This window comes from Ornithorhynchus anatinus, chromosome X5, assembly GCF_004115215.2.
Source record: "Ornithorhynchus anatinus isolate Pmale09 chromosome X5, mOrnAna1.pri.v4, whole genome shotgun sequence".
Classification (NCBI taxonomy): domain Eukaryota; kingdom Metazoa; phylum Chordata; class Mammalia; order Monotremata; family Ornithorhynchidae; genus Ornithorhynchus; species Ornithorhynchus anatinus.
In genome coordinates, this window is record NC_041753.1 from 7,799,992 (window position 1) to 7,822,306 (window position 22,315).

Sequence of the window (22,315 nt, forward strand, 5' to 3'; positions counted from 1 at the left end):
TAATTGTGGTATTCGTTAAGCACTTACCGTGTGCCGGACGCTGTACTAAGCGCTGGGGTGGATACAAGCAAATCGGGTTGGACACAGCCCCTGCCCCATGTGGGGCTCACAGACTCAATCCCCATTTTACAGATGAGGGAACGGAAGCCCGGGGAAGTGAAGTGACTTGCCCACAGTCACACAGCAGACAAGTGGTCAAGCTGGGATTAGAACCCGTGAGCTTCTGACTCCCAGGTGTGCGCTCTATCCACTATGCCACGCGGCTCTGTCAAGACCGGAGGCTCAGTGTGGGCAGGGAACGTTGATACCAACTCTTTTGGATCGTCCATTCCCAGGCGCTTAGTCCAGCGCTCTGCACGTAGTAAGTGCTCAATGAATCCCATCGATTGATTGATCGACTGAGGGCTGGGCAGGGTGTAGAGCGTGGGCGAGACCAGTGGGATCAGGAAGAGCTCTGGGTCAGCAGCCCAGGCTGGCACCTGAGCCCACCTGCTAGGCCCGGCTGAATCACTCTGAGCCGGGAGGAGAGTGGACCCCAGCGCCGGGATCGGCCGGCCGGGAGGCCGCTGCCCCGCTGCCCGGGCTGACCTCCGCTGCCGGGGCTCAAGGCCGGCCTCGCTGGGGGAGGGGCCGGCCTCAGCCGGCCTCTCAAACGATCGTATTTATTGAGCGCTTACGGTGTGCAGAGCACTGGACTAAGCGCTTGGGAGAGGACGATAACAGAGTCGGTAGACACGTTCCCTGCCCACGAGAAGCTTACAGCCCAGAGGGGGAGGCAGACGCTAATATAAATTATGGATATTTACGTAAGTGGGGGGGGGTGAAAGTGGGGTTATTAAAGGGTGAAAATCCAAACACGAGGGCGACACAGAAGGGAGTGGGAGAAGAGGAAAGGAGGGGCTTAGTCGGGGAAGGCTTCTTAGTTGGCGGAGAGCCATCGTCGAGGACGGAAGGCATTCCAGGCCAGGGGCAGGATGTGGGCAAGAGGTGGGTGGCGGGATAGGCGAGATCGAGGTACAGTGAGAAGGGTGGCATTAGAGGAACCGAGCGCGTTGGCTGGGTTGTAGTAGGAGAATAGCTAGGTGAGGTAGGAAGGGGCGAGTGGATTGAGGGCTTTAAAGCTGATGGTGTGGAGTTTCTGTTTGAGGCGGAGGCGGATGGGCAAACCACTCGAGGGTCTCGAGGAGTAGGGAAACATGGCCTGAGTGTTTCTGGAGCAACAGAGTGAGCACGGTAGGGACTGGAGAAGGAGAGACGACGAGGCAGGGAGGTCAGCGAGGAGGCAATCCTCTGGCCCCATCCCGCCCCCCATCCCGTCGGGCTCCTCTCTGATGAAATGGACTCTCCACGCCCAGCACAGCTGGCAAGACTTTAATGGGCTGATCCCAAACCGGGGGGATGGGGTGGAGGGGAGAGAGGGAGAGTGGGGCAGAGAGAGAGAGAGAGAGAGAGAGACCCCTATCCTACATGCAACACCGAATCCATACATCTGCACAGCCCGAACCCCAACCCCTGGCCCCCGCCGGACCTCTGCTAGCCTCCTGCTGACCCCCGCCAACCCCGGCCCTGGCCCCGGCCTCGAGGGGCTCAGCCCCATGGGACCCAGGGCGCTCCACGGCCAGGCTTCTGCCAAGCCGCCCCGGGAGGGGATCGGGGGGGCCTCTGCCCTGCCCTGCCCGCTGCCAGTACTCCCGCCGCCTCTGTCTGCTCCACCCCCAGTCTCCGGGAAAGGGCACGTGCAGCTCCCCTTCCCACACGGCGCACAGAGCGAGGTCCGCCGAGGCCCGGCGCCCCCAGGGGGCGGGGCGGGGGAGGGTCCACGGGCGGGAACGTCCTTCACGTCTCTGGCAGGCGGAGGAGGGTCCCGGAGGTGGTGGGGACGCTGCAGGGGAGGAAGGCGGCTGCGGTCTCGGACACGGGGCTGAGGGGACGGGAGCCGCGGGGGTCGGGGGAGGGGAGAGGTGGCATCTTGGGCGGGGGTTAGGGGTCCTGTCGTGACCCCCTCTTCTACTTTTTGGGGGCGGGGGTCATGACAGGACGGGCCCCAGTCTGGACGGGTCCGTTTCTGGCAGAGGGGATGATTGGGGGGGGGGGGGGGGCGGGGGGGAGGGGAAGGGGCAGGCACTGACCAGTCTACCAGCTGGGCCCCGATGAGGTCGTGGATGTGGTAGGCCAGGCCCAGGGGCACAGCGGCCGGGGCCCGCCGCCGGGACAGGACCTCCGCCAGGAGCAGCTGCCGGTATCGCGCCTTCCGGATCATCCCCAGCACCGCCTGGCGCCCTGAGGGGAGACCACCACGAGGGGGACGGAGGGAAGGCGTGAGGCGCCGCCCCCGGCCCCTTCCCCGGTGCCACAGGCTGCCGCTCAGGTGACAGGGAGGCAACGGGGCGGGCCGGCAGGTGGCAGAGTGGCCCAGCCCCATTGCCGCCAGAGGCCTTGAGGCTCCCCGCCGGGGGAAGGGGGAGCAGGAAGGGGTGCGAGCGGGGATCCACGACCCCCGGGGAGGGGCGGGGCGGGGAGTGCGGCGTACCTTTGACGAAAACCTTGACGAATCTCCCGGCCCCGGGCACCGCCAGCCACCAGCTCCCGGCGTCCCGCACGGTCAGGATCCCGGCATTCACCAGCTGCCTGGAGGAGGGGAAGGGGGCGGGAGAGGATGGGCGGGGCCGCCCGACTGGGGGTGGGGGAGTGCAGGTTCACCGGGGCCCGGCCCCCGCCCGCTCCACGGGGCGGGGCGGGGGGGCAACCCTGAGGCCCGGGGAGGACCACCGGTCCAGTTTCGGGGGAGGGGACCCGACGGGGCGGGGAAGCGAGCGGGAACCCAGATGGCTCCATCGCGCCCTCCGACGGATGGGCAGGAGCGACAGACCCCAGGCTCAGACGGGTGATTGGAAAGCTGGGGCGGGGACCCGGGCTAGGACCGTCTGAACCGCTGTCACCTCGGAAGGCCTGTGGGGGACTGACGCGGTCCTGGAAAAGCCCCATTTTCCAGTGGTGCGGGGGGGGCGGGGGGGACGACAATCAATCAGTGAAATTTACCGAGCACTTACTACGTGCGGAGCACCCTACCAAGCGCTTGGGAGAATACCACGCGACAGAATTAGCAGACACGTTCCCAGCCGGTAAACTTAGAGGGCTCTGTGACCGGGAGTCGGGGGCCGGCCGGGGGGACTCGGGGAGGGGCGGGGCTCCGGGACCGGGAGGGCGCCGGGGGAGGCGGCGACTCACGTGATCTCCTGGTCCCGGAAGCCAAACGTCTGGGCCATTTGCTCCTGCTGGAAGCTGAGGTCCCCACAGGCCGGGAGCACCGAGTCCAGAAAGCGCCTCACCGTCCCCTCACATCTCCGACCCCCGGACGCCGCCAACGCCTGGAGGGAAGCTGGCCGCCTGAGCCCCCGCCCCCGGCCCTCCCCGCAACACCTGGGGCCTTCTCTGCCCGCCTTCTCTCAGCGGCCTCTCTGGCCCGGCCCTCCCGGGGCCGTCGCTTCCTGCCCTCTCCCAGCAGCCCCTCTGCCCCGGTCCCTCCCGAGATCCTCGCTTCCTGCCCTCTCTGCCCCATTCCCTCTCTGGGGCCTTCACTGCCTGCCCTCTCCCAGCAGCCTCTCCGCCACCTGCTCTCCTGCCCCGTTCCCTCCCCCCCGGCCACCTCCGGCCAAGTGGCCCGACGCCCAGGCCTCCTCCTCCCGCGCCCCGGCCCTCGCAGGCCCTCAGACACCGCCTGCCTCCCTAATCCTGCCCACCCCAGCCCCTTCCCCCTCCTCCTCCGGGAAGCCTCACCGGACTAAAATCCCCCCCTGCGCGTCCGACAACCTGCCCCCCACCATCTCCTCCCGCCACTCCTGGGGCCGGGAGGGTCGGCCTTGTCTCCCCCTGGGCCTAGAAACTCCCTTGGGGGGTGGGGCAGTAACTTTACTCACCCCGGACCCCCTCGCTGACTCCATCGCTTCCCTGCGCCCCCCCCCCCACCCCCCGTCCGGCCCCCCGCCCCACCTTGGTCTTGAAGTCCTCTGTGAAGATGACCCCCTGGGCGTCAGCGTCGAATCCCAGCTGGAACAGCCGGACCTCCCCCTGCTCCCGCAGCTCGTTCTGTTGTGGGGGAGAAGGGGGCCGGGGCACACAGGGGCCCACCCGGAGTCAGACCGCCCGGCCCTTCCCCACGGCGGCTCCGAGTGAGCCGAGGGACTGGGCGGGGGGGGATTCTCCTCCCCCGAGATCTCAGCGCAGGCAGTAAAGCCTGGGGGCTGTAAAGCACTCACTCTGGGCCAAACACTGTGCTGAGCTCTGGGGTGGACAAATGACCAGCGGGCGGGACACGGTCCCTGCCCTCCATGGGACTCCAGCCCAAGGGGGAGGGGCAACAGAGATGTCACCCCTGATCTTTGGATGGGAAACGGACACCGAGTTACGTACAGGGGTGAAGACGGTCCCGGGAGGGACATGGACCGTGCCCAAACCGATTTGTTCGTATCCGCCCCAGTGCTTAGCACAGCGCCTGGCACACAGCAAGCACTTAAACATACCAGAATTATTATTTACTTGTGGACTCTCCCAAGCGCTCGGTACAGTGTTCTGCCCAGTGGGCGCTTAACAAATGCCACCAACGGATTGCTCTCCGCGAGATCGTGACCAGTTACCCTCCCATCCCCTTCCGAGCGCTCCGTACAGTGCTCTGCACACAGTCGGCGCTGGATACACACCCCCGATCGATCCGCTAGATAGGAAGTGTCTTGAGGGGGGGGATTGTGACCGCTCACCCTACCGGGTGCTCGGTACAGTCTCTGCACACAGGCAGTGCTCAACACACTCCACTGGCTGACCGATCTGCTAGACCATAAAATCCTTGAGGCCGCTTACCCTTCCGCTCCCCCTCAAGCATTCAGCACAGTGCTCCGCACGCAGTCTGCATTCAATACACTCCATCGGTTGACCCGCTAGACGGTAAGATCCCCGAGGGCGGGGATCCTATCGACGTACCCCGCCGCCGCCTCTGAGTGCTCAGCACAGTGCTCTGCGCCCAGGCGGCGCTCAATACATTCCGCCAATTGATGGCTCCGCTAGATCGCAAGCTTCTTGGGTGGGGGGGGATGGGAGCCTCCGCGCTCGGTACAGTGCTCTGCGGACAAGTGGTGCTCAATAACGATAACGGTGGTTAATAATAACGTTGGTATTTGTTAAGCGCTTACTATGTGCAGAGCACTGTTCTAAGCGCTGGGGGAGATACAGGGTACTCGTTAAGTACTTACTAGGTGCCAAGGACTGTTCTAAGTGCCGGGGTAGACACAAGTCAGGTTGGACACGGTCCTTGTCCCCCGTAGAGCTCACACTCTTAATCCCCGTTTTACAGATGAAGTAAGTGAAGCCCAGGGGAGTGAAGTGACTTGTCCAAGGTCATACAGCAGACGGGGGGGGGGGGGGTGGAGGTGGGATCCGAACCCAGGACCTTCCGGCTCCCAGGCCGGCGACGCAGGCCCTAAGCCACGCCGCTTGTCCCGGGCTTGTGAGGGGTGGGCTCCCCGGGGGTGGGGGGTCGGGGAGGGATGGGGGGTGGGGGGCCCTCACCAGCTGCCGGTCTGCCGCCGTCCGGTCGGGCACGAGGCTGTAGATCTGGGTCTTGAGCACGAGCGGGGGCAGCGCGTCCTCGAACAGGCGGCGGGGGAAGAGGCCGCCCAGCTCCCGCAACGCCGCCCGCACGGCGCCCGGGGCCGCTGCCGGGGGGGGGGGGGGGGGGGGCACAGGGTTTTCAGTGCCAGTCGTTAAGCGCTTAATACCCACCACCACAGTCCTCATCACGGTACCGGTTAAGCGCGCCCTCTGTGCCACGCGCTATTCTACGCGCTGGGCCAGAGGGGAGCGAATAGCAGGGGGGACGCGGTGCGCGCGCCTACTAGGCGGCAGGCGCTGTACTGAACGCTGGGGTGGGTGGAGGCTAATCCTAACGTTGGTATTTGTTCAGCGCTTACTATGTGTACAGCACCGTTCTAAGGGCCGGGGGAGATCCAGGCTCACAGTTAATCCCCATTTTGCAGATGAGGTCACTGAGGCCCAGAGAAGTGAAGTGACTCGCCCACGGTCACCCAGCTGACGAGGGGCAGCGCCGGGATTCGAACCCATGACCTCCGACTCCCCTTTCCACTGAGCCCCGCCGCTTCTCTAATCGGGTCGGGGGCGGCGGCCGTCCCACGTGGACACGGGGCAGGGGAGGGACCCGACGCCCCGAGACGTGAAACGACTCGGCCAAGGTCCCTCCGGCCCCGGGCAGAGGCGCGGGCACCCCCGGGGTCTCGCCGCTAGGGGGCGCGCCTCCCCGCCGCCCCCGTTCCCATGGTTACCGGGGCCGCCCCGCGGCCGGTCCTCCGGCCCGCTCTCCCGCCGCCGCTTGGGCCCCAAGGGGTCGGGGATGAGGCGGGGTCGCTTCCGGCTCATCCCCCCGCGGCCGCCCCGGCCCCCCCAACGGCGGAGCCGGGGACACTGAGGCCCGGGACTTCCGGTGCGGGTCAGTGACGTCAGAGCCGCGGCCGGGGAGGAGGAGAGGAGGAGATGGGGGCGGGGACCGCGCTCGCTTTGGCGCCTCTGGCGATGACGTCACCCGGAAGGGTGGGGGAGAGGCCCCGCCCCCCGCCGGGGGGGGGGGGGCGGAGCACGACGCCGCCATTGGTCCCTCGCTCCCTGCCGCCCCCCGGCCGGCGCGCCTGATTGGGCGGCCCCCTCGGGGAGGCCACGCCCCCTTCCCCGGGAGGAGGGGGTCGGTCGCCCTGGCGCCGGGGATGCTCGGAAGTCGGCCCGGACCCCCGAGCCCCGAGCCCCGGCCCGGCCCGGCCGTGAGTCGCGGTGCCATGGAGCGGCGCGGGGCGGCGGCGGCGGAGGAGGAGGAGGAGGAGGAGGAGCCCGCGGCCAAGCGGCCCCCCGCCGCCTCGGCCTCGGCCTCGGCCTCGGCCTCGGCCGCCCCCGCCCTGCCCACCCTCCCGTCCCTGTACGGCGGCCCCTTCCCCTTCTACCGGCGGCCGTCGGAGCTGGGCCGCTTCTCGCTGGACGCGGCGCGCGGCTACCACGGGGACGCGCGGGCCCTGCGCTACTACGCGCCCCCGCCCGGCCGCGGGCCCGCCCCGCCCTTCGACCTGCGCGACGGCTACGCCGACCGCTACCGGCCCCGCGACGAGGACCTGCCCGAGGGCCTCGACCACCTGCTCCGCTGGCTGCTGGACCACCGGGCCCGGCTGGAAGGGTGAGCCCGCCCCCGGGACGGACCCCCGCGCCCCCCCGCGCCCGGCGGGAGGGCGCCGGCCGGGGGGGGGGGGAGGAGGAGGCCCGGCGCTTGGTGCCGGGCTCTGCACGCCCCGACGAACGCGTCCCGTCCCCGCGTGTGCACTGTGTTCTCCCCGCAGGGGTCCCGGCTGGCTGTCCGGAGCCGTGGTGACGTGGCGGGGACACCTCACCAAGCTGCTGACCACCCCCTACGAGCGGCAGGACGGCTGGTGGCTGGCGGCCTCCCGCCTGCGGGGCACCCTCTACCTCAGCGAGGTGGAGACCCCCAAGGCCCGGGCCCAGCGCCTCGCCCGGCCCCCGCTGCTCCGAGAGCTCACCTACATGGGCTACAAGTTCGAGCAGTACATGTGCGCCGGTGAGAACCCCGCCCTCCCCTCCCCGGGCGCACCCGCCCGGCGCCCACGCCTCGGCGCGGCACGCGTGGGCCCGGGAGGACCGCTCCCCCCCGGCCCCCGCCGCTCCGAGAGCTCGCCCGCGTGGGGTACCGGTCCGAGCGGCACGCGTGCGCCGGCCAGGACCCCGCCCTCCCTTCCCCGAGCGCACGGCGCGCACGCCTTCGAGCGGTCCACGGGTGCCGGAGGGGACCCTCCCCTTCCCCGGGGGAGCTTGTGGACTCGCTCTACGGGTTTGAGCGGTACACCTGCGTGGGTGAGAACTGCCCCCTTCTCCCCTCTGGGAGCACCTGTACACGTTTGAACGGTACCTGTGGGCTGGTGAGGACCCTACACTTCTCCACTCCCCCCCCCCCCGCCTCGCTTTGGGACCGTGCGTACACGGGCTACAGGTTGGAACGGTACACGTGTGCGGGTGAGCCCACCTCGTGTGTGTACACGGGCTACAAGCACGAACGGTACACGTGTACGGTTTGGTCCCTCGCGCCCGACCCCTCGCTCACGCCCCTCTCCCTGCCTGCGACGCCCTCCCCGTTCACGTGCGACGGATCGCTGCGCTGTCTCCAGAGCCCGACTTGAATCACGTCTCCTCCAGGAAGCCTTCCGCGACTCATCTCCCCTCCCTTTGTCTCATCTTGTGCACTGAAGTCCGTAGCGTCCCCCGGGATTTGCCCTAGGGGGTGGGGTGAATCTGATTTTTGCGATCTCCTTATACTCTGTTGCTTCCCCTGCAGCGTGGCCTAGTGGAAAGAGCCCGGGCCCGGGAGTCACAGGACCTGGGATCTCATCCCGGTTCCACCATGTGCCTGCTGTGTGACCTTGGGCGAGTCACTTCGCTTCTCTGGGCCTCGGTTACTTCTCCGTAACGGGATCTGATCCCCGGTCTCCCTCTTACTTTAACCCGGAGCCCCACGTGGGATCTGAAGATCTTGTATCTACCTCAGTGCTTAGTTCAGTGCTTGGTAAAAAGTAAGCACCTAAGAAGACCACAGTCGTCTTTATCATTATAACGTTATCCATAACCGATTTTACTGCCCGTCTCCTTGGGTAGACTGTAAGACAGGGACTGAGTCAACGTCCCCTACTGAACGTACTCCTGCTCTAGCCCGTCATTTCCTCGAGGTCGGGGAACGTGTCTACCGCCTCCGTTGCATCGTACTCTTCCGAGCGCCTAGTCCGGTGCTCTGTACTCAATAAATACCACCGACTACTCTCCCAGGCCCGCCCGCAAGCGCTCGGTAGAACCCGTTGATTGCTCTATCAGCTTTTAGTCCAGTGCTCTGCACACAAGCGCTTAATGGATCCCAGCACTTTAGTTCCTACACACCAGATCCCATCGATTGCTCTCCCAGCACGTAGTGTAGCGCCTTGCAGGCAGGCGCTCGACAGATCCCACCGATTGCTCTCCTGGCACGTAGTCCAGTGCCCCGCACGCAGCGGGTGCACAGCGAATAGCCCGGAGGGACGGCCGGACCGATTAGGGGAGGGGGGGTCCCCGCCGCCCTCGGCGTCGTCGGGGAGGCTGGTGCGAGGCGGGGCCGGGGGCCCCTCTCCCCCGCAGACACGCCCGGCGGGGCTCCGGACCCCACGGGGGAGGTGAACACCAACGTGGCCTTCTGCTCGGTGCTGCGGAGCCGCCTGGGGCCCCACCCGCTGCTCTTCTCGGGGGAGGTGGACTGCGCCGACCCCCGGCTCCCGGCCGCCCAGCCCCCCGACTGCTACGTCGAGCTCAAGACCTCCAAGGAGATGCACAGCCCCGCCCAGTGGAGGACCTTCTACCGGTGCGGGACTGGGGAGCTGGACCGGGCGAGGGACGGGGGGCGAGAAGGCTAGGCGGACCCGGGGGAGGGCCGGACCGGGGGGCGGGGAACGGCGGGAAGAATTCGGGGGGGTCGCGGGGCATGGGACCAGGGCGCACAGAGCTAAGGCCCGACCCCCCCCCCGCACCGGCCGCAGGCACAAGCTGCTGAAGTGGTGGGCGCAGTCGTTCCTGCCCGGGGTCCCCCGCGTGGTCGCCGGCTTCCGCGGCCCCGACGGCTCCGTCCGCTCCCTCAAGACCTTCCGCACCATGGACATGTTCCAGCTCGTGCGGGTGAGCGCCCCCCGCTCCCGCCTCCCTCCCACCCCCAACCCGCCTCCCTCCCCCCGTCCCCCCGCTGACCCACCCCCGCCCCCGCCAGGATGACCGGGAGGCCTGGAACCCGGCCGTCTGCATGAACTTCTGTGCCGCCTTCCTGCACTTCGCCCAGACCACCGTCACCCAGGACGATCCGCGGTAAGGGACTCAGCCACCTTCCCGCCCCCCCCCGCCCCCCACCAGGCACATCCCCACCTCATGGACCCTCCGGGCCCCAGCCATCCTCTCTCCTCCGCCTTCAAGCACCTTCTTGCCTCCAACTCAGGGTTCCCGGGCCCCAGGCCTCCTCTCGCCACCCGGGGACCTTTCGCCCCCACCCCCATGACTGCCCAGGCCTCCCCTCCTGGCTGAGGCGCCTTCCTGCCCCCCCCGCCCCCCCGCAGGCTGGTGCACCTGTTCTCCTGGGAGCCGGGGGGCCCCGTGACGGTCTCGGTTCATCGCGACGGCTCCTTCGCCTTCCTGCCCGACTGGTACATCGACGCGCTGACGCGGGAGTCCCCGTCACCCCCCAAGACGCCGTCACCCGGGCCCTGAGGGAGTGGTGAAGCCCTCCCTTGCCCTCTCCGTGCCCAATAAAGCCCTGGGGCCGGCAGAGGCCTCCCCCCCACCAGCCCCACCGCCCACGGGCACCACCACACGATCGTGTTTGCCAAGTTGTTATTTTGCGTTTCCCCCCGGGGGGCCGAGGCGGAGAAGGCCCCGACCTCGGTAGGGGAGGGGACGGGGGACGGAGGAGGACGACGACGACGAGGTCACTGGGTGTACAGACTGGCGGCAAAGACGATGTCCCGGCGCAGCATGGTGGCGGCGGCCTCCATCTTGGCCCCCAGGACGGGCTCCCCGACGAGGCGGGCGGCCCCCCGCAGCGAGCGGCACATCTCGGCCAGGCGCTGGATGCAGCGGACCACCAGGCCCTCCGGGGTCCCCGTCAGCCTGGCCAGCTCCGAGAAGGGCTGCCGGGGGGCCGGAGGAGGCGGTCAGGGGGCTCCGCCCGGGGCCTCCCTCTGCTCCCCGCCGCCCCCGGGCCCCCCGCCGGGCGCGGTGACTGACCATGCCCCTGGCCCACTCGTAGACGACCTCCAGCAGGCTGAAGTGCAGCTCCCCGACAAACTCCTCCACCGTCTGGTTCAGCCCGCAGGCCACCTGCACCTCCCCGATGCGCCGGGCCACGGCCTGCACGCGCTCCAACCCCTGCGGGCACCCAGGACCGCGGGATGCAGGGGAGGCCCGGGGAGAGGAGCCTGGGGGTGGAGGGGCGCAGAGGGCCAGGGCTGTGAGAGTTGTGAGAGCCGGGCCGGGGGAACGGGCGGACGGGCGTCGACAGCCAGGAGGGCGGGCCGGGATCGGGGAGGGGAAGGCCTTCGGGTCGTCGAGGGGTGGGGAGGTTTGGGCGGAGGAAGCGGGGCGGTTCCTGACCTCCTTGAGTGGAGCGGGCAGCTGCTGGGGGGGCTCCCCGGGGCTCTGGCAGACGAGGCCGGACAGCAGGGCGGCGATCTCCTCGGGCCGCAGGGCGGTGAGCGCGTTGTCGAACATGAGCTCGGTCAGCAGCAGCTCGTGGCTGCTCATGGCGCAGGCCACCCGGCCGGCCAGCTGCACCGTCCCCGCCCCGTCCACGTAGCCCAGCGTCCGCAGCACCTACGGGCGGGGAGAGGAGAGGTCGGGGGCGGATGGCGGGGCCGGCTCGGTCCGGCTGCCTGTGGGTCGGTCGCTCCCTGCGGCCCGTCGGCCCCCGCCCGCACCTGGACGCGCTGGTGGTACTCGGGCAGCAGCATCAACGACTGGTCTGACAGCAGGAAGCTCAGCCTCTCCTGCTCCTTCTGCAGCCGCCTCTGCTCCTGCAGTTTCAGGAACTGACGGGCGGGGGGACACGGTCGGCGGGGGGGCCCGCCCCGCCCCGCCCCACCCCCCCAATGTCATCCCGAGCACCTCGATCGCCCTCATCCCCAGCACGACCGACGGAGAGAGACGACGGGGTGGGGACGGTGGCTGGGGAGTGGGTAGGAAGTGCTCTCCAAGCGCTTAGTACAGCGCTCTGCACATTCAATAGTGCTCAATAAATAGCATTGAATGAATGAAGGAAGGAAGACGGGAGAGCAGGGAGGGAGAGGGGTGGGGGCCCGGGGTAGGAGGGGCAGTAGTCTGAGGACAGCGATAGGGGTAAGAAGGGCCAGGGGTGGTGGGGGCCGAGGACGGTGGCGGGGAGGGGAGGGACTGTGGTGGCCGTGTGCCCGCCCCACCGCGCCCCCGACACCCCCCCCGACCTCGGAGGAGAAGCGGGGGCTGTGGGTGCACCGGGCCCCCCGGAGCAGGTCTTGGAGGCGCCGGACCCTCAGGCCGCCCTCCACCACGGCCACGTCCTTGAGCTGCAGGTCGTTGACGGGGTCGAGGGTCGGGGGCCCCTGCGGGTGGGCCTGCAGCAGCCGCACCAGCTCCTGGAGGGCGGACGTGACCGCCGGCCCGGGGGGGTCCCTCCTGACGGGAGGCAGGGAACCGTGGCCGTCTCAGCCCGCGGAGGCCTCCTCCCCCCCCCCGGCCCCGGCCCGGTCCCCCGGCCCCGGCCCCGGCCGGCCCCCGCTCCGCTCACTTGAAGCGGGGCTGCTGCCTCCTGCCGAAGTCCTCTATGATCCGCTCCCCGCTGACCCGCAGCGTCTTGGTGGTGATGGCCGCCACGTCCCCGGGGTGCAGCTTGGCCACCGTGTGCTCACAGGGGCCTGGCGGGAGGCGGGGGGAGAGGTCGGGCCTCACCCAGGCGGGCAGCCCGCATCCCCCCACCCTCAGGGCACGCGGCCCAGGGGTCGGCCCCGGGCCCCCGCCTCACCTTCGGGCAGGAACAGATTGTGCCCGGCCAGGTCGTCGGGGGAGGGGGCGCGGCGGGGAGGCGGGCCCTCGGCCTCGGCCCCCGCCCTCTCGCACAGCAGCAGTGTGGTGAAGGTCCGGTTCACGATGTCCGAGGAGACCTGCGGGGGGGAGGGGAGCGGCGGGGCGGACCAACGCTGAGAGCGGGGCCGGCCGAGCCGGCCGCTCATCCGGCGAGCGGACGGTCCGGCTAGGAGCCGGCGCGACCCGGCCCGGCTCCCTGGGCGCCGGTCCCGTCCCCCTCACCTGCAGGATGACACCCAGGGCGTTGTGATCCTCGGACCTCCGGGCGACCACGACCCGGCCCACCGACAGCGACTTCAGCCCGTTCACTGACTCCAGAATGCGGCGCTGGGGGACGAGGCCCGGGAGAGGGGACGGGGTCACGGGGGGAGGCAAGAAGGCGGGGAGGGGCAAAGCCTCCCTGCTCTCCACCCCCGCCGCGGCCAGCCCCTTGGATGGTACTCCTGGGGGAGGTGTAGGGGAGGAGAGGGGGGACGGGGGGCACATCCCCCCGCCAAAATCGGTGAGGGAATCGTGGTCCCCCGCCCTTCCACCCCCACACACCTGGATCACTTCCCGCGTCTCGGTCAGCTCCTCTCCCCAGTTGAAGTAGTCGGGCAGGTCGGCCAGCGGGCCCGACGTGTCCGGCTCCTCCAGGGCCCTGAGGCGCTCCGTCAGCTCCGCCAGAGCCTGCTCGTGGGCCTGCGGCGGGGCGGGATGTGGAGCCCGGTGGGTGGGACGGACCCGGGTGGGACAGGGTGGACACGGGATGGAGCTGGGGCCGGTTGGAACCGGCACAGGACGGAGCCCGGACGGGACAGAGGGGGGCGGGACGGAGCCGGAGAAGGACGGGACGGGATGGGATGGGACGGGGGCCACGGAGCGGGGCCGGACCTTGCTGTGGCGGCGGGAGGGGAATTCGGAGAAACTGCGTTTCATCATGTCCTCCACGCGCAGGGCGTCCACGCGCAGCAGGTTGAGGATCATCGTGTACGTCAGGCGGAACTGCGACTGCAGCTGGGACGGCTTCCCCTGGGGCCCGGGCACACGCGGGCACACACGGGCACGCCGACGCAGCGGGCGACCGGAAGGACGCAGCGAGGGAGAGGAGGGAATCAGGACCCTCCGACTCACGCGGACCTCCCCCCCCAGAGCTGGCTCCAGGCCCCACGAGCCAGAGAAAGGAAGGGCGGGGATGGGAACGCCGGAGATGAGAAAAGGGGATGGGGGAAACGGGAAACGGGGGGAAGACTGAAGGGAAAGGAGGGAAGTGGGGGAGAGATCAAAGGGAAAGAGGGGAAGTCGGGGAGTGCTTAGAACAGTGCTTGGCACATAGTAAGCGATTAACAAATACCATCCTTATTATCATTATTATTGAAGGAAAAGGGGAAGGTGGGAGAGATCAAAGGGACGGCCGTCCTCTCCTCTTCTCCCACTCCCTTCTGTGTCTCCTTGACTTGCTCCCTTTATTCATCTCCCCTCCCAGCCCCTCGGCACTTATGTCCACGTCTGTCATTTACTTATTTCCGTCAATGTCCGTCTCCCCCTCTAGATCGTGAGCTCGTTGTTGACGGGATATGTCTGTTATATCGTTCTATTGTCCTCTCCCAAGCGCTTAGCACAGGGCTGTGCACACGGTAAGCGCTCAATAAATACGGCCGACTGAAAGCGGGGGAGAGATCGAAGGGCAAGAGGGGTAGCGAGGGAGAGATCGGAGGGGAAGACGGGAAGTGGGGAGAGCTCGGGAGGAAGATGAGAAGAAGGCGCAGGAGGGAACAGGAAAACGCCCACGTCTGGTCCCCAGGGGTGGGGCGGTCATCCCCACGGTGCCCCCGAGTTGCGGCGCCGCCATCCCTCCCTCCCTCCCCGCTCCCCACGGTGCCCAGGGCGGGAGCGGGGCGAGCCTCACCAGCATCATGCGGTGCAGGTCGGCCATGTCGGGGAGGGAGCGGGCCTTGCAGAGCAGGATGACGGTGCCCGTGGGGTCGAGGCCGCGGCGTCCGGCCCTGCCCGCCATCTGCACGTACTCGCCGGGCAGCAGGTCGCGGAAGGCGGAGCCGTCGTGCTTGCGCGTCGAGTCGAACACCACGGTGCGCGCCGGCATGTTCACGCCCATGGCGAACGTCTCGGTGGCGAACAGCACCTGGATGGGAGAGGGGAGGAGGAGGGGACCTCGGGCTCAGCCCCACCGGCTCCCGGCCTCCCGCTCCGGCCCCGGCCCTCCTCTCCCCGGCCCCCGTCACCTTGACCAGCCCCCGGCTGAAGAGCATCTCCACGATCTCCTTGAGGATGGGCAGGATCCCGCTGTGGTGGACTCCCAGCCCCCGGTGCAGCAGCTCTGACATGTGCAGCACCTGCCCCCGGACACGCGAGGGGTCACGCGGGGGCTCCGCCCGGGGAGCGGAGAGGAGGGAGGAGGCGGCGGGCCAGGAGACGGAAAGCTTGTGGTGGGCGGGGAATGGGCCCGTTTATTGTTCTATCGCGCCCTGCACGCGGTGAGCTTGCAGTTAATACAACCGAATGAACGAATGATACACGGGGCTCCCGTTGGAGGTGGACGAGGTCATACTAGACTTCCACTAGGGGCAAGGGGGGTAGGTGGGGGTCCCCAGGGGAGGGCGGGGGCACGCAGAGCTCCCCCCGGGCACAGGCAGGGAGCAGGCGGGATCCCGCTTCACTCCTCCCGGGGGCGGAGGGGGCGATGCCGGATGGTGCCCGGGGGCGGCCGGGGACGGGTACCTGGGGCAGCCGTCGGTCGGAGCCGCGGAGGCGGGCCAGGCAGCGCTGCAGGAACAGGTGGATGTCGCTCTTCTCGGCGGCGGTGGTCAGGTCCAGGGAGCCCAGGCCGGAGGCCTGCTCGTCGCACCGCCCGCGCGAGAACGTGAACACCACCACCGGCAGCTGACTGCGGGCCCGCAGGGACCCCAGGAGGGACAGGTACACCGCCCGGTCCTGTGAGGGGCACCGAGCGGTGGGGATTTAGGGGGCTTCAGAAGGCGGGGGCCGGGTGGAGGCCGGTTGGGTCGCGGGGAGGATCGGCAGCATCGGGGAAGCCGGTGGCCAATCTGAGCGGGGGGGACGGGGGGGACGGGGGGGACGGGGGAGGCGGCCGGGGCGGGGGGGGGCTCTCCCCATCCCACCCCCCGCCGCCGGACGCACCTGGCCCGGCCCCGTCTGCTGGGTGGGCTGTTTCGCCCCGAAGGTCTGGGCGTGTTTGCTGGTTCTCTCCTTCTTCGCCTCCACCGCTGCGTAGTACCTGGGGTCGACGGGCCACTGGGTTGGGGTCGGAGCGGGGAGGGGGGTGCCGGAACGCCCCAGGCGCCGGCCCGCCCCGCTTCCCCGCCGGGCCCCCCCAGCTCACCCCTTGGTCTGGAAGGCCCCCTTGGCGTCCAGCAGCAGGAAGAGCTGGTCCTGGGTGCGGGTGCTGTTCCCGGTGAAGAGGAAGTGTTCCAGGGGCACGGGGCGGGCGGCCGTGCTGATCACGTACAGGCGCCGCCTCTTCAGACGCCTGCGGAGGGGCGGGGGGAGAAGCGCCCGTTCCCGTCAGGGCACGGGCCCTTGCGCCCGAACCCCCGGGGCAAGGGAGGGGCGGGGGACGCGGGCAAGGATCCCACACCGCCTCCCGGGCCGTCGGGGGGCCCGGGGGGCCAGGCGCCCCTGCCTCCCCCGGCCCCCGCCTGGAGGACCTCAGGCCTCACCCGATCCAGTCGGCGAAGTCCAGGGCGTTGGGCACGGTGGCGCTCAGCAAGATGATGGACACGTGCTCGGGCAGCATGATGAGAACCTCCTCCCACACCACGCCCCGCTGCCGAGGGACGGATGGACGGACTGACCCCGCGGTCACCCCCACCTCCCGGCCCCCCGGTATACCCCCCCGGCCCCCCGGCCCGGGAGGGGCGGTCCGGGGCCCCCTCCCGCCTCCCCGGCCGGGGCGAGGGAAGTGGTCCCAACGGGAGGGAGGGGGGTTGCGCCCACCTCGGCATCGTTGATGTAGTGCACCTCGTCGAAGATGACCCACTCCAGGTCCCGGATTACATCGGAACCGCTGTACAGCATGGAGCTACGCAGCAGGGGTGGAGAGGAACACGGGGTCAGCGCCCACCCCCCACGACCCCGACCCCACCCTCTCGGCCCTCCGCCCCCTCGCAGGCCTCCCCCGTCTTCTCCCGACCGACGCTGGGTCCCCGGCCCGGCCTGACCCACCGCAAGATCTCGGTGGTCATGATGAGGCAGGAGGCCTCGGGGTGGAGCTGCACGTCGCCGGTGAGGAGGCCCACGTCCCCGAAAGTCAGCCGGAAGTCCCGGAACTTCTGGTTGCTGAGGGCTTTGATGGGGGACGTGTAGATGGTCCTGGGAAGGGAGGGGCACGTCAGTCACCCCGGCCGGGGGGACAGTCGCTGCGCGGCTCCGGCCCGTGGGAGGGGAGCGGGCAGGGCCCCCGCAACCTGGTCATGTGCTTCTGTGACAGGGCGATGGCGTACTCGGCCACCACGGTCTTCCCCGCGGAGGTGGGCGGCCACGAAGACCGAATCGTGGCGCTCCAGGTGCAGGATGGCCTGTTTCTGGAACACGTCCGGCTCGAAGGGCCACTGTGGGGGTGGGGGGGGAAGGAGAGGGGGAGGCGGCCCAGAGTCGGTGGCGGCCACAGGGGCAGAGCGGGCCAACTGCCCGGACGCTGTACGGGGAGGGTCGGGGTTCGGAGTGAGAGGGCGGTCGGGCCAGGGGGCGGCGGGGGGTGTTGGGCCGAAGGGTCCTTGCCTAGAACCGGGGCGGGGGGGGGGTGAAGGGTCAGAGGGTCGGCGAAGTCATGGGGCGCTGGGGGAGGGAGTGACCTGGCGGGACGACCCTGACCTTGATGGCGGGCTCCGGGACCAGGCGGTAGAAGTCGTCCACGGGGGCGCTGATATCCACGGGGATGGCCCACTGCTCGGGGGCCGGGGCCAGAGGGGGCTCGGGGGGCGGGGCGGCCTCGGTGGCCGGCGGCGCCTCCTAGGAGCAGAGGGATGGGGCGACGGCCCCCCGTCACCGCCCCGGCCCCCCCCCGGCCCGGCCCCCGACCCCACTCCGTCGTCCCCCCTACCTTGAGCACCAGGTCCTCCAGGCTGTCGGCCCGGAGCGGTGGTGTGCTGGGCCGCAAATCCGGGCCAGCTTCTTGGGCGGCCTCTCCCGCCTCCGCCTGGGGTCCTTTCTCCTCTTCCTTCTTCTTCTCCTTTTGCCCCTTCTTCTCCTCCTCTTCTCCGTCCTCCTCCTCCTGGTCGCCGAAATCCAGCGGCTCCAGGAGGAGGTTGAGGCTGAGAAGGCCGGGGGCTGGGTTGAGCTGAGCTGAGGAGCAAGGCAAGGGGGGTGGGGAGGGAGAGGAACGGTGAGCTAGAAAAAACTGCGGAGGGGTTCCTTCCCCGCTGCTTTCAAACACGCCCCCGTCTCCCCTACCCTAAAAAAAGCCTCCTTCGACCCCACGGCTCCCTCCCAGTCATCGTCTCTCCTGCCGTTCCTCTCCAAATTCCTCGAGCGAGTTGTCCACTCCGGCTGTCTCCACTTCCTCTCCTCCAATTCTCTTCCTCGAACCCCTCCGATCCGGCGTCCACCCCCTTCGCTCCACAGTCACCGCCTTCTCTACGGTCACCGGTGACCTCCTTCTTGCCCAAACCCGAGGCCTCTACCCCATCCTAATCCTCCTCGGCCTCTCAGCCACCTCCAACGCTATCGACCGCCCCCTTCTCCCGGGAACACATTATCCAACCTCGGCTTCACTGACGCTATCCTCTCCAGGTTCTCCTCCTACCTCTCTGGCCGCTCGTTCTCCGTCTTGCGTGGGCTCCTCCTCTTCCTCCCACTCAACTGTTGGGATCCCCTCAAGGTTCAGTTCTGGGTCCCCTCCTATTCTCCGGCTACACCCGCTCCCTTGGGAGAACTCACCACCTCTATGCGCGTGACAGGCAATTCTCCTCTCCGGCCCTGATCTCTCTCCCTCTCTGCAGTCTCGCATTTCCTCCTGCCTTCGGGACGTCTCTACCTAGATGTACCACTGACACCTCAAACTGAACGTACCCAAATCAGAACTCCTTCTCTTCCCTCCCAACCCTGTCCTCCCTCAACCTTCCCATCACTGGAGACGGCACCAACATCCTCCCTGGTTCTACCTTCATATCGCTAGACTCCACCCTTTCCACTCCATCCAAACCGCTGCTCCAAGCACCTGACCGCTGCATCGGCCTCCCGTCGCTTCCCTCTCCGTTCCCTACTTTGCTCAGATTCCCGGATCATTTTTCTATAAAAAGTTGAGTCTGCGTTTCCCCACTCCTCCAAGAACCCCCCGTGGTTGCCCATCCGCCTCCGCGTCAAAGAGAGACCCCTCCCCATCGGCTTCGAAGCCCCTCGGTCAGCTCACCCGCTCCCACCTCCCGTCGCTGCTCTCCTACGACAGCCCAGGCCGCCCACTTCGCTCCTCTAACGCCGACCTCACCACTCCAATCGATCAACGGTATTTCTCGAGCATTGACTACACGGGGCACTGGACTGAACGCTCTACTGCGATACTCACTTTTGGGGGCAAAGTCCACTCCTCTCGTGAAGCCCGGGGGGACAGTGAGGAGGTCTGGGAGGAAGAGGGCACCGGTGAGGGCACGCCCCCTCCCCCCTACGGCCCGCCGGCAGGGTGCCCCGATCGCCGCCCACCCGAGGGACCCCTCGGCACCTCGTTCGAAATCCACGTCCTCCTCCGCCTCCGACCGAGAGCTCAGGTCGTCCACGGTAGGTTCATCCATTCCTCCTGCGGGAGGGGCCGGGGGCTGTGGGGCAGGGGGGAGCCAGCCTGCCCCCACAACGGGCCGCGAGCCTGCCCCCCCAACGGGCCGCGAGCCTGGCCCCCCACGGGCCGCCTCTGCTCCCCGGGGTAAGGGAGCCCCCTCCCGCCCCCGCCCCGCCCACCCCCCGCCACCACCGCCCAGTTACCAGGCCAGAAGGGGTAGTTGGTCGGGTTTCCCATGAGCGCCTGGGCCGGGGGTCCCGGGGGTCGGCGCAGGGACAGGGAGGTCTTAGCCGAGAGCTGGGTGTTCTCCAGCAAGACCTGCGGAGGGCAGAGGGGAGGAACCGGGGGGCGGGTAGGCCGGCCGCTCTCCTCCCGCCCCGAGGAGCTTCGCTCACGGCGGGCCGCACCTCACCTCTCTGTACCCCAGCACTCTCCCCGTCGTGGGGTGTCTCTGGGCCTGCAGGTCGGACGGGAGGGGGGCTCCGGGGGCCGCCAGCAGAGACCGAGGATCCGTCTTCCGCGGCCATGACCTGAGGAGACGGGAGGGGGGCCCCTCAGCCCATCTCCCCCGGCGGCCCCCCGGACCCCGACTCCCCCCCGGCTCCCCGGGAGGTCTGGGCCTCCGTCCACCCGCCCACCGGCCCCTCTCACCGGGCTCCGTGCTCCACCCCATAGAGGGGCAGCCAGGCCGGGGAAGACAGGAACAGGTCCTCCGTCTCGTGCTGCAGCTCGGGGGCCCAGGGGGGCAGGCCGTGAGGAAGCTGGACCCGGGGAGAGACCCAGGAGCGTCAGAAGAGGCGCACGGAGGTCTCGGGGGGCGGCGGGGCGGGGCCCGGCCCGGCCAGGGGTGGGGATCGCGACGGCCAGAAGGCCCCTCTAGACCGTAACCTCGATGAGGGCCGGGGATTCTCTTGTACCGCCTCCTCCCAAGCGTTGAGTACAGCGCTCCGCACCCAGCGGGGACTCGACAGATACCGTCGATCGATCGATCGGAGGGCGGGGATGGAGCGAGGACAGCTGGGGAAGGGGGAGGGCACCACCACCGAGGGGTGGCGAGATCTCCCGGGGCCCACAGGGTCACAGCGCTATCCACGGCGCTCGTGTCCGAGTCTCTAATCTATTTACTTCTAGCAGAGTCCGTCTCCCCTTCTAGACCGCACCGGGAGCCCCACGTGGGGCGACCCGATCGCCCCGTGTCTACCCTGGCGCTTAGAACGGCGCTCGGCGCGTAGTAAGCGCTTAACAGACACCAACGTCGTTATTATTATTATTATCATCATGGCATGGGGGGAGGCGGAGGTCCCTCGAGGTACGGGGGCGGGCGGGTCTGGCAGGGGGGCACGCGTGGTACGGGAAGCGGCGTGGCTCGGTGGAGAAGAGAGCCGGGGCTTGGGGGTCGGGGGTCACGGGTTCGAATCCCGGCTCTGCCACTCGTCAGCTGGGGGTGACCGTGGGCGAGTCGCTTCCCTGGGCCTCATCTGTAAAATGGGGATTAACTGGGAGCCTCACGGGGGCCCACCCGACGACCCCTGTCTCTCCCCCGGCGCTCGAAACGGAGCTCCGCACAGAGGAGGCGCTTAACGCATACCACCATTAGTAGTAGTAGTACTACCCCGTATCTCCTCCGGCGCTCGGAACAGCGGTCCGCACGCAGTCCCGACGTTATTACTATGACGGTAGGAGGGAGGGTGGGGCGGGGGGCGATGGGGGGACCACTCACGGTGCCGAGAGGAGGGGTCCGGGTCCGGGCCCGGGGCGGCAGGAGCTCCCAGCGGCCGGTGCAGCCCAGCTCCAGGGCCCGGAGCGGGAGGTCCAGGGGCCCCGGCGGGGGCGGCGCTGAGGGGACACGGCGGGGGAGGGCGTTGGGGGCAGGTGGGACATCGGGCCCCGGGCCCGGCCTCCCGCCTCCCCCGCCCCGCCGTTACCGAGCCGCTCGGTGTCCATGGCCCGGCCGGAAGGGCCGCCCCCTCGCTCCCCCGGGCGGAAGGCGGCCCCGCCGGCCCCGGCGACGTCACCGAAAGCGCAGCCCGACGCTGTGGCGGGGCCGCCCCCTTTCCCGCACCGGCAGCTGGCGGGGGGCCGGGGATGGGCCTGTCTCCCCCCCCCGAGCCCCCTCCGGCACCGGGGGCTAGATGCATTCGATCGCGTTTACTGAGCGCCTACTGGGTGCGGGGCACCGGCCTAAGCGCTTGGAACGGACAATTCGGCACCAGATAGAGACGGTCCCTGCCCTTCTTTAGGTATCCGTGTATTCATGCCGAGGGGCCGCTTCTACCTAGAACGCTATCGATTTGCATCGCTGCTCCCGGGGCCTCTTGACTTCTTTTTCCGGCCGCCTCCCCCTGGTAGAGGCCGAGCCCGGGCCGGTCTCCATCCGTCGCCCGACCCCCGAGGGGCCGCCAAGCGGACGGCGGGGGCTCGATTAATAAATAGGGCGGAGCGGGGGAGGGAGAAGAGGCGTTCCGTTCCGCTCCGGGGCGGAAAGCGGCGCGGGCCCGGAAGCGGGAGGGAGGGAGGGAGGGAGGGAGGGAGGGGGGGCCCGAGGCCGAGGCCGAGGCCCCGCCCCCGCCAGTCATCACCGGGCGCCCCGACCCGCCGCCCGCCGGACCTGCCCGGCCCGGCCCGCCGCGCCCGCCGCGGGTGAGCTCCTCCCCCGCCCCCCCATCGCGCCTTCCCCGTTGCCACGGCAACGCGCCCTCCCTCGTTGCCGCGGTGACCCCCCTCCGTCCCCCCCCCCCCCCGCCCCCGGGCCGCCGGACGGGGCGGGGGGCCCGCCGCCATGGTGACCCCCGGCCGACAGAGGAGGCTCGACGGAGGCCCCGCCGGTCGCCCCCGTCCCGTCGCCGCGGTGACCCCGCCCTCCAGGGGTGAGCGGGGCGCCGCCCCCGCCCCCCCCTTTTCTGGCCGACCGACCCC

At 69.2% G+C, this 22,315-nt stretch overlaps 3 protein-coding genes across 3 annotated transcripts; 1 reads left to right on the plus strand and 2 right to left on the minus strand.

Moving 5' to 3' along the window:
- Positions 1-1,355: 1,355 nt before the first annotated feature.
- Positions 1,356-6,485, minus strand: STK19 (serine/threonine kinase 19). The gene is made up of 7 exons (XM_029055392.2): positions 6,330-6,485; positions 5,560-5,705; positions 3,991-4,086; positions 3,229-3,368; positions 2,531-2,628; positions 2,130-2,280; positions 1,356-1,882 (listed from the first exon to the last, which is right to left on the minus strand). The coding sequence occupies exons 1-7, from the start codon at positions 6,421-6,423 to the stop codon at positions 1,837-1,839; spliced, it is 771 nt and encodes a 256-aa protein (XP_028911225.1). The 5' UTR covers positions 6,424-6,485; the 3' UTR covers positions 1,356-1,836.
- Positions 6,486-6,764: 279 nt separating this feature from the next.
- Positions 6,765-10,429, plus strand: DXO (decapping exoribonuclease). The gene is made up of 7 exons (XM_029055571.1): positions 6,765-6,774; positions 6,931-7,222; positions 7,383-7,618; positions 9,217-9,436; positions 9,612-9,747; positions 9,836-9,930; positions 10,176-10,429. The coding sequence occupies exons 1-7, from the start codon at positions 6,765-6,767 to the stop codon at positions 10,324-10,326; spliced, it is 1,140 nt and encodes a 379-aa protein (XP_028911404.1). The 3' UTR covers positions 10,327-10,429.
- Positions 10,430-10,435: 6 nt separating this feature from the next.
- On the minus strand, positions 10,436-22,011 carry SKIV2L (Ski2 like RNA helicase). The gene is given in 29 exon segments (XM_029055298.2): positions 10,436-10,745; positions 10,843-10,983; positions 11,209-11,427; positions 11,532-11,642; positions 12,054-12,264; positions 12,377-12,503; positions 12,611-12,749; positions 12,895-12,999; positions 13,216-13,353; positions 13,546-13,683; positions 14,561-14,794; positions 14,895-15,005; positions 15,391-15,603; positions 15,811-15,907; positions 16,013-16,159; positions 16,350-16,456; positions 16,627-16,711; positions 16,855-17,001; positions 17,097-17,159; positions 17,161-17,240; positions 17,503-17,640; positions 17,732-17,973; positions 19,193-19,246; positions 19,346-19,420; positions 19,603-19,717; positions 19,812-19,929; positions 20,051-20,160; positions 21,120-21,235; positions 21,675-22,011. Coding segments are annotated over 29 exon segments (4,083 nt in total). The 5' UTR covers positions 21,976-22,011; the 3' UTR covers positions 10,436-10,544.
- Positions 22,012-22,315: the final 304 nt, after the last annotated feature.

What these genes read in the sequence shown, in the direction of transcription:
- STK19 (XM_029055392.2), bottom strand. Translation starts at nt 6,423, where the DNA reads ATGAGCCGGAAGCGACCCCGCCTCATCCCCGACCCCTTGGGGCCCAAG. An exon ending in CGGCGGCAGACCGGCAGCTG is followed by an intron (nt 4,087 to 5,559) that starts GTGAGGGCCCCC and finishes CCCCCACAACAG; the next exon opens with AACGAGCTGCGGGAGCAGGG. An exon ending in CAGAGGACTTCAAGACCAAG is followed by an intron (nt 3,369 to 3,990) that starts GTGGGGCGGGGG and finishes GCTTCCCTCCAG; the next exon opens with GCGTTGGCGGCGTCCGGGGG.
- DXO (XM_029055571.1), top strand. An exon ending in CACCGGGCCCGGCTGGAAGG is followed by an intron (nt 7,223 to 7,382) that starts GTGAGCCCGCCC and finishes TTCTCCCCGCAG; the next exon opens with GGGTCCCGGCTGGCTGTCCG. An exon ending in CAGTGGAGGACCTTCTACCG is followed by an intron (nt 9,437 to 9,611) that starts GTGCGGGACTGG and finishes CACCGGCCGCAG; the next exon opens with GCACAAGCTGCTGAAGTGGT.